At 41.4% G+C, this 15,605-nt stretch overlaps 1 protein-coding gene across 1 annotated transcript in view; it reads right to left on the bottom strand.

Moving 5' to 3' along the window:
• The window catches only part of sl (small wing phospholipase C gamma 1), a gene marked incomplete at its 3' end in the record, with an annotated part of 811,582 nt that overhangs the window by 58,371 nt on the left and 737,606 nt on the right, over positions 1-15,605 (bottom strand). Inside the window, exons 23-25 of the mRNA XM_080275567.1 lie at positions 13,177-13,294; positions 12,679-12,818; positions 4,416-4,520 (exon numbers count right to left, since the gene is read on the bottom strand). Coding sequence (XP_080131693.1) covers positions 4,416-4,520; positions 12,679-12,818; positions 13,177-13,294 — 363 coding nt within the window. The remainder of the gene's footprint in view (positions 1-4,415; positions 4,521-12,678; positions 12,819-13,176; positions 13,295-15,605) is intronic.

The raw sequence follows: 15,605 nt of genomic DNA, 5'->3' as shown, positions 1-15,605 counted from the left end.
AACTGATCCTCGTGGGACTCCAAACAGATGGGGAGCAGAATCTGAGCTAGCATATTCAACAACTACTCTCTGAGATCTGTCTGACAGATACGACTTAAGGAACAAAAAAGCACTGTTACTATCTATCTATCTATCTATTGCCAGATGCCTTAATCTCGTAAGGGGTGTCCACAAACAAAACACCTCCATGTCCCCCTGTCCCCCACCATTTCACTGCCCTGCTCCCAGCTCACACACCCCTCTCTCATATAACTCTCCACTCCATCCCTCCATCTCATCCTTGGCAAATGTCACAAAAAGACAGATCATCCAACAATAGTTTATGATCTACTGTATCAAAAGCTGCAAACAGATCCAACAGAACTAGGAGAAAGGACATCCCACCACAGGTGTTTGTCACCAAGTCACTATGAATTAGGGATATGCCGATAGTATCGGTATTGGTATCAATATCGGCAGTATCAGCCTATTTTTGTAGTATCAGTATCGGTATCGGCAAGGTAAAAATATGGCCGATACTCCAATACAGGTCTCCCCCACTTTACGATCAGTAGGCGTTCCTAGAAATGCAATCGTATACCAAAATATTGTATAGCACACTTGAGGTTTAATGGGAAAATCAGGGATGCGTTCCTGGACTCGTATATAAGAAACCCAACACCCATACAAGTGACCTAATATGCAATAATAACGATGCTTTATGTACTGTAGTGCATCTAAATCACATACGAATGTACATTTACAAACATAAAGACATGAAATAGCATAAACAACAACATGAAATATGGCACAGCATAAAGAACAGGAAAGACAGTAATATCCTGGGCACTGACGCACACAGATGCACGGAGTTTGTGAGCTGAACAAGTGCATGGGTGAGACTAGGCAGTGATGCAGTTTCAGGACAATTCGCCATTACAAAAATAACAAGATAATTCGCCGTCATTAATGAAGACAGCTATGGATGACGCTAGAATATAATTCAAAGGTGACTACAGCGAGGAAGAAACAAGTTAATTATTGACTAAAGGTGCAACTAATATATAATATCCAAAGCCTAAACTACTGAACATAGACTTTGATGGATCCCCTTGAAATATAGTTATTAAAGTATTGATTAATTAATAATAAGTATATTTATAGAATGGCGGGGAATCGTCCATGTTTTGAAGGCAAATTGCCTGATGCTGAATTGACTTGACAGTGAACTGTCTCGGAACCAGTGATGCTTGGCTAGCGGAAGCACGGGAAACTGTGTGCATGGGGTGGGTATGGCACGCAACTCTCAGGTGATTTGCCTGTGAGCAGCATGGAGGTATAGAAGGAGCAGGGGATTTCTCCACATTACCAATCGTAAATGCAGAGGAGCTCAATCGTAAAACAAATGATTGGTACTAAAAAAGAACGATCATAAATGCGAAAGATCGTAAAATGAAACATCGTATAACGAGGGAGACCTGTACTTTTCTTTGCCTTTTATTTATTATTCACACAAGCAGATTATCAACCTAGCAAAACATTTTATTATTCCGACTTCTTAAGGTCATAATTGCCACTTGGTACTTGAGAACTGAGTCAACTAATTAAGATCATGGATACTGAGTTACTGACCTCAGCTCTGCATGGCATGAGAAGTTGCACTCTTAGGGTCGCTACTCTCCACGTGCTCAACAAACAGGTGGATGCTGGGTAAAAGTTCACAAACTACATATATTATTTCAAATTCAACTCTATGAGTCTATGACTTTTTTTTTTCTTTTTCTTTTTTTTTTTTCTTTTTTTTTTTTTACTGTCAATACCATGCAATTATAGACCTACAGTTACTTCCAGGTTCCCCTATTTCTAATATTAAAATACAAGTAATTGTATACTTTTAAAATATAAGCTTCCAGAAGTTACAGATTAAACACAGGGTAATAAAAAAAAAAAAGTATCAGTATTGGTATCGGTATTGGCAAAGTATCGGCCATTTGTTAGTATTAGAGTATCCGTATGGGTACTGGCTGAAAAGTAAGTATCGGTATCGACCAACATCTTGGCATTGGCACATCTCTACTATGAATCCTTGTTAATGCAGTTTCAGTTGGGTGGTACTTTCTGTATGCTGACTGAACAAGAGAAACAACTCTGTTATGTTCCAGTAGTGGTAAGAGTTGATCAAATATGGCCCGCTCAATAATCTTAGATGAGAAAGACAGGTTAGAGATAGGACGATAATTTTGTCATGCTCTCAACATCAAGGCCAGGTTTCTTGATTGGGAGCCTAAGCAAAGCACATTTCTCAGACTGCACAAAATTACTTTCTAAGAAGCATCTATTTATTATGTTGCATAGAGAGTTTGCTGCATGCTCGTACACATCAGGCAGGTGTGACAAGTTACGTGGACTGAGTGGTCAAAATGTTTTGTTAAGTTCTTTGATGTAACATTTGACTTTGTTTTCATCCAGTGGATGAAATGCTGAAAGCAAATGATCCCCTGTGCACTGTGATTGAAAGTCAACTGAGTACACTTCATGAGAACTGCTGTCTACATAATTTGTTATCCAAAATATCTTACTTGTAAAAAATGAAGCAAAATCAGAAGCTTACTGGGCATCAGTTACAGAAGTTGGCTTAACAATTACAATCCTCCAACCAACTAAATTGTTCACAACTGCTGACCGTTTCCTTTTATCACCACCACATGAATCAACTTTATTTTGATAATACCTTGCCTTTTGGGTTTTTACAGTGTGAACAACTGCTCTTCTCACAAAAACATGACACAAACAAATTAGTTCAGTCCGTTGCAAGAGCCACTCACATTCTGCCTTTCTAAGTTGTCTATGCAAAGAATGAATGAATAGACCATACCAAGGAAAATTATCACGTACAATGATTGTTTTTACTACCTCAGGACAACAACGGTCAAAACTGACCTTAGCTCATTGTTATATATATCAACCAAATCATCAGAAGATAGATATGAAAAATCAACATAGTTTAAACACTGATCAATTTCAAAACACATCAAATGGTGGTCAAAATTCTTGTAAAATCAGAACCTAATGACCTTTTTACAGAAAGAGGATTTCAGGATATCAAAACTAAAAGTGATCAGAACATGGTCAGAGATGAGGGGGTCAGCTGAGTCAACCTCCACATCAGATACATGCCTACAACCAGGGACATGATCAAGTCACGGATATGTCCCAAGACATGAGCTGGATCACTCACATGACTGAAAAAATTATTCTGGGTGATCAACTCAAGGAATTCTGAAGAAAATGCCAATATTTTTGTAAAATTTTGAATAGTAAGTGAAGTGTGTAATGTGCATGTAGTCTGGTGTTGACAGTTGGAGGAACTTGTATTGGAGGGCATGCTGGCCTACTCTCTGTGTTACTGAAACACTGAAAAATTTCAGCAAAGGGGGATGGTCAGGAGGTAGTCCCATGGGTTGATGAAAAAGGAACTCTAGCTCTCCCTGTCATCAGCTTTCCATCCACCTTGGGAGTACCACCCTGCTCAACTCGTGCTACAGCCTACTGCTGTTAACTTACACCAGTCCCACATTGCGTCCTGCAAGATTTATGGGCTTGAGACTAGGCTACTGTTAACCAAATTGTATACAGGTAGGTGACTGGACTACAACTCTGATAGTATGAAATGATCTAAAAGATCCAGGAACATCTTGTAAGGTCTTGAGTACATAAACATCACTCGGACTGATGCTTAAACCCTTAGGAGTCTAAAGAAAACAATTACAGTATACACAGAAAAGAAGTTAACACTTAATGAGCTGTAAGTTATCCAACATCATTTTTTTCTCAACAAATGGTCAATCATTGCCTGGTATTATACAAAAAAACAGCAAGACAGTATTTATGATTAAATTAATGAGGATGCAGAGTAGATGGTCTAAGTCTTTTAACCTTCAGCCATCCTCATGGATTATACAGAGTAAACACTTGCACATTTCATAACTCACAATCATCAAAATAATGTAAAAGTTGCCGGTCACTAGTGGATGATCACCCAAAGATATGACTTTTGAGCTGTATGTAACTATTACTACCGTATTAAATACAGCATTCCTCTCTAACTCAAAATGCTGTATGGATATCCACGTGGGAACCAGACAGATGGATAGACAGACACAGCCTTTTACCTACCAGGTATGCTACATATCCCAGACACAAATGAAAATAATACAATTTAAAAAAAATTAGACAATACAGAGGCTTTTAATGAACAAAAAGCTCCAAGGTATGTCAAGTTAAGGATAGCTGATGTTATTCTATAACCAGTTTTACTGACAAGACATACAGTACTGTATATTAAATTTGCGAGAGACAATGTACAATGATAAGAAAGAGTAAGAGAGTTGCCTGAAATGAATAAGAGGTGTCAAACTTACTAGTATTGTTCTTACCATATCAGTAATCCTGAGATGAATAAAAAGGGAGGCCAGCTCTATATCCTCTGAGTAGCTGTTTTTGAGAGGCACACTTCGGTATCCCTCCCTGATACATGTCACCTGAAGTGCAGAAACAAGTCTCAAGGTAGGTTTTAAATACAGTAGAGTAAGTACCTACAGTACTGGCAGGCTGCATTATATGTTCTAATATACAGTATAGAGTAACACTCCATTCAACACACTTTCATGTGACATATTTTCACAAAAAATCTGATAGTCAGCATAGGAACAATTTTCACATAAAAAACACATCACTGTTCAATACTGGGGGCTTAGGATGTGTAGTTAAAGGTCGGAGTTAATGCACCCAACATTAACTTATCTCATTCTGTCACTAACTTCTTTAAAATGCTTCTTTAATATTTAATGCATATGGACATATCCAGTCACAACACTATAGTCATCATAATCATATAATCATTAAGGTGGAAAATCAGATGAAGAGGGAAAACAGGGTTATTACAGGACAGCAGTGTGTGAAGAATAATGAAGGAAAGATTGTGGTGGACAGTAAAGATGTTAATGATGCCTGGAGTGAGCATTATAGCCAGGTGCTGAATAAGTAATCTGACTGGAACATGGAAGGTTTGGAGTCAGCAAATCCAGTGTTTAGCCCTTGGCCTTTGATTGACGCTGCTACTGTGAGCAGGGCAATAAGCAGGATGCAGTTAGGGAAGGCAGTAGGTGTGCTGGGTTGACTGCTGAAATGCTGAAGCCCTCAAGAGATAAAGGAATGAGATCAGTTACTATCTATTTATCTATCTATAGCCCGACGCCCTAATCCTGCAAAGGGTGAGACAAAATGCCTCCAAGTCACTCTGTCACCCACCATTTGACTACCCTCCCCCCAACTCACTCCCCCCTCCCTCATATTCCTCTCAACTCCATCCCTCCACCTCATCCTCGGTCTACCCCTCTCTCTCCCTCCCTCCATCTCACCTACATACACCCTCTTAATCAGTCTTTCATTCTCCATTCTCTCCACATCTCCAAACCACCTTAGTGTATTTCTCCTAATCTTGTCAACCACATCCACATCCGCCCCACAACGTTCCTTCACTTCTTCATTCGTCAACTTGTCTCTCCATGTCACTCCACATGCTCCTCTCAAGTAACTCATTTCCACTGCTCTCACTCTTGACTTGTTCCCCTCTTGAAAGGTCCATGCCTCGATTCCATACGTCAGGGTAGGGATCACAATATTATCATCCAGTGACTTCTTAATTGATGGAGTGTGTGGTGAAATGCTTAGGTATGGGGGTGAGATTGTTGTGGAGTGGATATGGAAGTTGTGTAGATTGGCTTGGGAAGAGGGAAGGGTTCCAGAGGACTGGAAATCAGGTATAACTGTTCCTTTATACAAAGGAAAAGAGGAGAGAGAAGTATGTGGTAGCCATAGGGGTATTTGCCTTCTTAGTGTGACTGGTAAAATATATATGGTAGAATACTCCTTGAAAGGGTTAGGCATATGACAGAGGAGCTAGTTGGAGAAGAACAAGGGGGATTTAGGAAGGGAAAAGGGTGTGTAGATCAGATATTTGTTTTAAGATGTTTAGTGGAGAAGTATCTAGAGAAGGGAAGGAAAGTGTATGCTGCCTTCATGGACTTGGAGAAAGCTTATGACAGAATAGATAGGCAAGGTATGTGGAAGGTATTAAGAATATATGGAGTGGAGGGGAAATTGTTGAGTGCTGTGAAGAGTATGTACGAGGGAGCTAGGGCTACGGTGCGAGTAGATGGTGAGCTGAGTGAGTTCTTTGATCTCAATGTGGGACTGAAACAGGGTTGTGTGATGTCTCCATGGCTGTTTAATATATACATGGATGGGGTTGTAAAGGAGGTGCAAGGTAGGGCAGTGGATGTTGGGGTGGCTCTAATGAATGAGGGTGAGATTTGGAAGAGTCCGGTGTTGCTGTTTGCTGATGATACAGTATTGTTGAGTGAAGATGAATGGGAGTTGCAAGGTTTGATGAATGAATTTGGGACAGTGTGTAGGAGGAGGAATCTGAAAGTTAATGGAAACAAAAGTAAAGTTATGGTGTTTGAGAGGAATGAAGTCACAGAGTGTGCAGTGAGGTTGGATGGTGAGGATATGGAGAATGTGAGTGCATTCAAGTACTTGGGTAGTGTGATGAGTAAGGATGGAACTTTGGAGGATGAAGTGCGTGAAAGGGTACAGCAGGGAAGGAAGGTTGTTGGTACACTGAAAGCAGTGATGAGAAATGGGGAGGTGAGTATATCACTACATGATAGTATTGTGATCCCTACCCTGACATATGGAAGTGAGGCGTGGACCTTGCAAGAGGGGAACAAGTCAAGAGTGAGAGCAGTGGAAATGAGTTACTTGAGAGGAGCATGTGGAGTGACATGGAGGGACAGGTTGATGAATGAAGAAGTGAAGGAATGTTGTGGGGTAGATGTGGATGTAGTTGACAAGATTAGGAGAAATACACTGAGGTGGTTTGGACATATGAAGAGAATGGAGAATGAAAGACTGACTAAGAGGGTGTATGTAGGTGAGGTGGAGGGAGGGAGAGGGAGGGGTAGACCGAGGATGAGGTGGAGGGATGGAGTAGAGAGGTATATGAGGGAGGGGGGGGTGCATTGGGGGGAGGGTAGTCAAATGGTGGGTGACAGAGTGACTTGGAGGCGTTTTGTCCGCAGCCACCCTTTGCGGGATTAGAGCGTTGGGCTATAGATAGATAGATAAATAGACTTCTTAACTTCCATACTCACCTCTCTATTTCTCATCACTGCTTTCAGTGAACCAACAACCTTCCTTCCCTGCTGTACCCTTTCATGCACTTCATCCCCCAAAGTTCCATCCTTACTCATTACACTACCCAAGTACTTGAATGCACTCACATTCTTCATATCCTCACCATCCAACCTCACTGTACATTCTGTGACTTCAATCCTCTCAAACACCATAACTTTACTCTTGTTTACATTAACTTTCAGATTCCTCTTCCTACACACTGTCCCAAACTCATTCACCAAACCTTGCAACTCTCATTCATCTTCACACAACAATACCGTATCATCAGCAAACAGCAACACCGGAATCTTCCAAATCTCACCCACATCATTAGAGCCACCCCCACATCCACTGCCCTACCTTGCACCTCCTTTACAACCCCATCCATGTATCAGGCTTGGGTCCGAGTACATGGACTCGTACTCGTACTTAAGTACACAATATAATGTACTTGTACTCGGACTCAAAGTACAGTACTTGACAATTTTACGAGTACTTTCGAGTACAACCATGATATATAAAAGTGGTGAGGGTAACAATGGTGTGTCCTTGGAGAGGCCAGGTGGCCTAGGTTGGTGAGTCACTGAGGTCAAGTGGTGTACAGCCACGCCCACTAACTCCTGATAAGCTGCTTTTAATATGTTAGCACCTTGGTACTAACTGCAAGAAGTGAAAAACAGCCGCCTGGACAACATGCACACACACACACACACACACACACACACACACACACATATATATATATATATATATAGATATATATATATATATATATATATATATATATATATATATATATATATATATATATATATACACATTCACACAATAAACTGCTGAAAACAATTGAGGTTAAATCAGTAAAATGTACTCGTACTTGGATTCAAGTACAGCACAAATGTACTCGTACTTGGACTCGAGTTCAGCTATAAAACGGAGTACTTGTACTTGTACTGTACCTGGATTCGTGATACCGTAATGTAATCGTACTTGAACTCGAGTACAGAAAAATGTACTCGAACTCAAGCTTGCCATGTATATATTAAACAGCCATGGAGACATCACACAACCCTGTTTCAGTCCCACATTGAGATCAAAGAACTCACTCAGCTCACCATCCACTCGCACCGTAGCCCTAGCTCTTTCATACATACTCTTCACAGCACTCAACAATTTCCCCTCCACTCCATATATTCTTAATACCTTCCACATACCTTGCCTATCTATTCTGTCATAAGCTTTCTCCAAGTCCATGATGGCAGCATACACTTTCTTTCCTTTTTCTAGATACTTCTCCACTAAACATCTTAGAACAAATATCTGATCTACACACCCTTCTCCCCTCCTAAATCCCCCTTGTTCTTCTCCAACTAGCTCCTCTGTCATATGCCTAACCCTATCAATGAGTATTCCACCATATATTTTTCCAGTCACATTAAGAAGGCAAATACCCCTATGGTTACCTCATACTTCTCTCTCCCCTTTTCCTTTGTATAAAGGAACAATTATACCTGATTTCCAGTCCTCTGGAACCCTTCCCTCTTTACAAGCCAATCAACACAACAACCATATCCACTCCACAACAATCTCACCCCCATGCCTCAGCATTTCACCACAAACTCCATCAATTCCTGGGGCCTTTCCCATCTTGATCTTCTTCATTGCTTCCACTACTTTCACCCTACTGATCTCTTCCTCCCTCCTCCCATCTCTTCTTCTCCCAGCCATTCCCCAACCACTTATACTCACACTGCTCTCACTCTCTACATTCAACAAATCCTCACAGTGCCCCTTCCATCTCCTCAATTTCTCTCTCTTCTCCACCAACCATCTATTATTCTTATCTTTCAATCCCCTACTATTTCCCCTTTCACACTGCCTTACTTTCTTTACCTCCTTCCAAAACAATTTCAGATCAGTTACTGATCTGATAAATTCAATTATATATGAGTGTGTTGCCCCAGATGACTGGCTGAAGAATGTGATTTTAAATGTGTACAAGGGGAAGAGTGATGCCCTGGAAAAAGGAAATTATGGAGGCATAAATATTTTGAACCAGATAATGAAGATAATGGAGAGTCACAGAAGGGATCATTAGGGAAAGAGCAAATACTGATGAGATGCAGTTTGGGTTTATGCCAGGCAAAGGGACCACTGATGCCCTATCAACTGTCCGACAGCTTCAGGAAAAATTTATAGGAAAGAAAAGGGGGCTACACTTTGTTTTTGCTGATTTGGAGAAAGACTCTGACACAGTCCTTGGAGGTGAAAGACAGCTTGAAATCGAGGAGTGACTGGTTAGAGTGGTTATGGTTATGTATGCAGATGCTTGCACCCTGGTGATAGTGAATGTAGATTTGAGTGATGAGTTTTATGTGAATGATGGCATGCATCGGGGGTCAGTCTTGAACCCCTTATAGTTTGTTCTGGTGGTTGAAGCTCTTGTGTGACTTCTGAAATGGACTCCCATGGAAGATGTTGTATGCTGATGATTTGGTGTTGACTGCAGAGAATGCAAGGGAGGCAGAGGAAAAGTTCAGAAAGTGGAGAGACAGAATAGGGCACAAGTGTCTGAGAGTAAAGGAGGATAAACCAAGTGATGATTTCTGGGGCTGATGGCAGTACTGTTAAAGTAGAGGTAATGAGGCCATGTGTTGTTTGCCACTCCATCTTGTGCAGTGTTTGTGATAAATGGGTACATAAGAGATGCAGCGATACTGCAGGTAGACTGTGAGATAATGCTGATTTCATGTGCATAGAGGGTTGGGGACAGCATGTAGAGATTGTCAGATATGAAAGGACTGATCTTGCTGGTGTGTCTCTTGAGTGTGTGGAAAAGTTTTGTAATTGGGGTATATGTTAAGTGCTAAGGGTGAGGCTGGAGCTAGCTCACTGGCCAGGATAAAGCATGGTTGAAGGAAGTGCAGGGAGCTCTTGCCTCTCCTGACACTGAGAGGCTCTCACTCCATACTAAGGGATCACTGTATGTGGCATGTGTTAGGAGTGTAATGCTTAATGGAAGTGAGACCTGGACAGTAAAGAGGATATTCATAGGCTCAAATGTACAGAAGTGACAATAGTTAGATGGATGTGGAGTGTGTTCTTGAATGTGAAGCCTGGGGAGTCCAGGATTACAACTGAAGAGTTGGGACAAAAGATTGGACTGGAGTGTACTTGTGCTGTGGTGTGGAAGGGTAGATTGAGATAGTCTGGCCATGTTGAGAAGATGGAGGATGACAATTGTGTACATACGGTGAGGAATGTGAATGTCAACAGTAGAGTCGCGAGAGGCAGCCTGAAGACCTGGGATGTGGTCATAGTGTGACCTCGGGGATACAGGATTGAATAGGGCAGCTACAAGACATCCAGCAGCATGGGGAGCTGACATTAGGAGATCAAGGTTGATGCATACAAGCATGTTGGAGCCTTTATAAATGACATGAAATGATACATTGTAGGTGTACAGCAAGTAATGCACTACAGTCAAACCTCGGTAACTCGGACTAACTGGGGAGTAGCTCGGTCCGTGTTATGCGATTGTCCGACCTACATGGGTTTCTACTCTAAATCTGCATAAATCATCACATTTGCATGCATACAAGTATTATGGCACACCAATGTACAATGTACAATATATTAAAACTATATACAATATATTATAACTATGATGTCTCTTAACATTTTGAGAATAGTGCAAAGGAAAATGTTTTACATGACATTACATACCGTGAGATAAGCGATGATCTGATGAATATTCCCATGTGGCTAGTGGTGCCTCCTGGGCTAGAATTACTCTGGGGATGAGAAGCTGTTGTCCAGCTCTATTACCTCATCAGCTCTGGAGGTTGAAGGCTGCAGTGAGGGTGGATGGGCCTCGGCAGAGGATGTGGAGGGAGAGATGGTGGGTGCAGCCGGCCGACAGAAGAAAGAGTCTATTTTCAGCTGCTTTCCCATGCTGTATTGCTTCCTGATAACCACCTCCCGAAAGGCTCTTAGGCGATGATAAAAAGCCTGAACCAGATGGTCATTACTATGGTCCAATCACTGTACAACTTTGTCCATAGCTTGATGCACCTTGGACAGCTTCATCAGCAGGGAACAGTACCACACATGTGACTGCTCACGGTGTAAACAATGAGAGTTTGGCATCGGGTTAACTCCACCACGGAAGTGGCGGGCAGGATTTTTGAATGGGGATGCCGCAACTTTTCATTTTTTGGACGCCTGCTTAGTGGCCCCCTTGTCCAACCTATACAGAGATCCGAGTCATGAGTGTCCAACTTATCGAGGCTTGACTGTATTGTTCCAATCAGGGGTGGGGTAGGATGACGGAATTTTCCTAGAGGTAGCCAATCAGGCTGCGACATGAAAGGAGAGAGGAAGTTTCCAGGGGTATAAATGTCCCAGGTCTATCATTTCATGTTCAAACACTCCAAAGATGGGCTTTGTGTCGCCTGAAACATTAGAGAAAATAAAGAATTCGGGTTCTAATCTGTGTCTCTCTCCCACCCAACATTTCCAATTGTCACAGTGGATCACCAAGTCTCCCTCTCCCCTCCATCCTACCCATTCCCTCTCATCCAAATGAGATCCATGTGATAACTGTGGTATAGGGGTTACTTTTCCTTGCCTCACTTAGCTGGTGGTAGTGCCTTTGTTGATCTACCTTCCCTTCCCCTCTCCTTTCTTCTGCTGTTCTTTGTCACTTTTCCTCCCTATTTTCTCCTTTCCTCCTACTGTTATTTATCACTCCCTCCTATCTCTTTTTTCTTCTATCTTTCTTCATCCCTTTCACTTATAAAGGGAGGATTTACAGAAAATTAATATAAATAGAATAGGTAAACATGGGTCCTTCTGCTCTTATCTGTTTGGCTGGTCTATTTACACAGCCAGAGACCCTTATAGTCTCTCCCTCTTAGATTCCTCCCTCCTCATCCATTTGCTTGCTCTAGTTACACAGAGAGGCTAACAGTCTCTCCCTCTTCTCCCAGTGACCTTCCTGGTACTGTGACAAACATTATTTTTGTTTCCTCCTCATTGCCAGTCTCCATTATCTCCCTCACTTTCCCCTTTCCTTCCTTTTATTCTTCTCTTCTCAATTTGCAATGGTTAGGACAGGCTTTTGGGGTCATTAGAGGTGGCAATGGGGGATGTTTAAACCAAACTCATTTTTTCTCATAGGCTCTGTTGTATCTACGGTACAGAATTTGCATAACGCAGCAGCTAGATGGGACCAAAATGTCCTGTTATAGGTAAATGTAATGCACTAACTTTAAGAAAAACCTTGGTATTTTGGAACAAAGCCCTGACTTTAAATGAGGACTGTCCATCTTTGCAATACAGTAAAATAATGATGCGAATATGTTCTACAAAATCATCATTCATGACTAAAACAAGAGTCTCTAAAATCTTGATACTGTAATACAAATCCTATGCATTCAACCAGGTTCCATAACTGACCGGGTAAGTGGCTTGTCCAATCTGGTTATTCTCCCCAAAGACGTCCTCTTCATATACGACAAAACGCAGAAGTGCACACTTTGGATTCTTGACTTGAAAGACCACCTTGTCATACCATATTGGGTTCAAGCCATTGTCATCTGTTGAAAACATCAATTTTTAATTACTGTATTCAAAAGATGTTTAGTAAGTCTTAAGTGAGGCAATTAGGTGGACATTATGAGAAGGAAAAGTGAAGGTTTCATACTAATGCACCTACATAACATGATGATTTGAAAGTAGATATCCCCCTACTGTTGCTACTATGGCACTGCAATACACTGTTACCTGCATACGTTTGGGGGATCAATATGCACTGTACACAACCAATGAATAGCTAAAAAGTTTATATTCATGAAACCAGTCAATGACTTACAATGCAGGCACAGTGGATTGGTCAAGAGCTGTATTTTGGGTTGGGACTGAAGCGAGTAACCATGTTGGCAGATGGATACTTACTAACAGCACGGGTTGTATATTTCTGGCCACTGTCATACTCGCATCCTAGTACCTCCACCTCTACCAAGGGTGAGATGCAACCCCGCCCAGTCTTGCTTAGATGCCGTGCTCCAAAAATCTGGGGAAGTGTTCATAAAGACTCATCAGAAACTTTTATAGCACAGTAAATAATTCTCCACAGTGATTCATTATTGTTCATTCACTTTCTGGAAACAAAAAATACACTGCCCATTGACGTGCCAATACCCAATCACTGGCAATGCATATTCCCACAAAGAATTATTGAGCATACTGTATTTTACACAGCTCTGTTTGCAAGCGATAATAAATGTCCCTCTCACCCAATGTTTTTCCTTTGTATAATCATCATTTACATCCACATTAATATACATAAACTGAAAAAGAATCAGGAATGTATGAGGTCGATTCAGAAAGTATTCGACCTCATTTTTTTTCTCACCAACCAGTTGGAGGATGGGGGCAAGGTTTTATGTAGTGTAGTGCAAGACCTTCGAGGGCACGTGTGATTCACGCCAGCCACCACGATTAACTCAGTGGCTGTCAGTCAGTCTGTGTTCAAGGTCTTACACCTTACTTTTATCACATTCCCACGCACATCACAATGATAAAAAAAGTCAAACAATGTTACTGCATAAAATTTTGCCCAAAACTGGGTGATACCCAAGTTGAAACTATCAAGAAGATACAGCAAGTTTTTGAGAATGAGGCCAGGGGGATAACAAATAAAAGAGTGGTACAGTCGCTTCAAAAAGAGCCGCATGTCAGTTGAGAGAGATCCACGTCCTGAGAGGTCAACAAACAGGAGTGCTGAAAATGTGAAGAAAGTCTGCAATTTGGTCATGGGAAATCATTGGTTGATTGTCAGAGAAACTGCCATTGAAAATGGAATCAGCAATGAATCAGCACACAAATTTTTAGCGGATGATTTGGGCATGCAAAGAGTTGCTGCCAAGTTTGTTCCAAAGCTGATTTCACATGAACAACAAGCTCTGCACATGAACGTTGATCAAGACATGTTGGAGTGTGCAAATTGTGATCCAGACTTTCTGAAGAGTGTTATCACTGGAGATGAGACTTGGGTGTATGGGTATGACCCAGAAACCATGGCAAAGTGGTCTAAGTGGCAGTATGCAGGGTCGCCTTGGCCAAAAAAAGCATTACAGGTCCGCAGCAAGATGAAATGCATGTTGACAGTTTTTTTTCGACTGCTGTGGTGCCGTGCATCATGAACACCCACCAGAAGATCAGACTGTCAACAAACATAACTACCTTGACATTATACACTGTCTTTGTGGTGCAGTTTGGTGGAAAATACCAGACCTTTGGAAAGCAGCAAGCTTGAAGCTGCATCATAACAACACCCCTGCCCCTTCTTCTCAACTGATTCAAGAATTTTTGGCCAAGCACAACAAACCGCAGGTCCAGTAGGCTCCCTACTCACCAGACATGGTTCTATGCAACTTTTGGTTATTCCCCATGCTCAAAACTTTGTTGAAGGGTTCCCGGTTTGAGATGAGAGAAAAGATCATGAAGAATGCAACAAAGCACTTGCAGGAGATACTGAAAACTGACTTTGGAAAATGTTTCAGGCAGTAGAAACAACACTGGGCTATGTGTGTAAAGTCATACGGGGCCTACTTTGAGGGGGATTAGCGTCCTAGCTTAACAGGTTAGCTATTTATTTTTTTTGCGCCTAAGATCGGATACTTTCTGAACAGACCTCGTACACTCAGAATTAGACTGAGAAGCTTTATCATTCCTTTTCTGTGCCTGCCCTCCTCGCTTCCTATTTCTCCCATCTTTCCTGTCACTACCATGTTTTTCTTTCTGTTACAGGTGGCTTTACATTGAGTGACAAGCCAAATGGTTTCCTGCAAGCCAAGAAACCATTTACAACACTGGGTGGTAACCATATAACCAAACCATACGTGCTCCCTACGTGTCAAGTGGGTTGGTGGAGGGTTAGTGCACCTCCCTGTAAAACAAATAACTCAGAGTTAAATGGCCACCCCGTACGGGATTATGGCGTCTGGCAATAGATAGATAGATAGAAGATATTATGCACATTATTACCCCTTAGGCCCTATACCACCAAGCAGACAGCAGGTGACAGAAGGCTTGAGCGATAATAATATGCATATTTTTCATTATGACTCAACAAATATTTCTTTTCTTTTTTCAGCTTATGTATTATTATGCTGGATACAGTACATGATAATACTACTAAGTAAATGCACCGGATACCTATATAAAATCTTCCAAGGAACTCCCAGTATGCACAGCTTGCAAATCATTTCCAATCTTTTTGCAGCTTATATATTATTAGGCTGGACATAAATGATAATATTACTATGTAAAAGCACTGGATACAGAAGGTTATAATCACTCATGACCAAACTTATGTAAAA

Source organism: Coenobita brevimanus, chromosome 62 (genome assembly GCF_032717465.1).
Source record: "Coenobita brevimanus isolate Jiangsu-jjx chromosome 62, ASM3271746v2, whole genome shotgun sequence".
NCBI classification, from domain to species: domain Eukaryota; kingdom Metazoa; phylum Arthropoda; class Malacostraca; order Decapoda; family Coenobitidae; genus Coenobita; species Coenobita brevimanus.
This window is presented reverse-complemented; position numbering and strand designations above follow the sequence as displayed.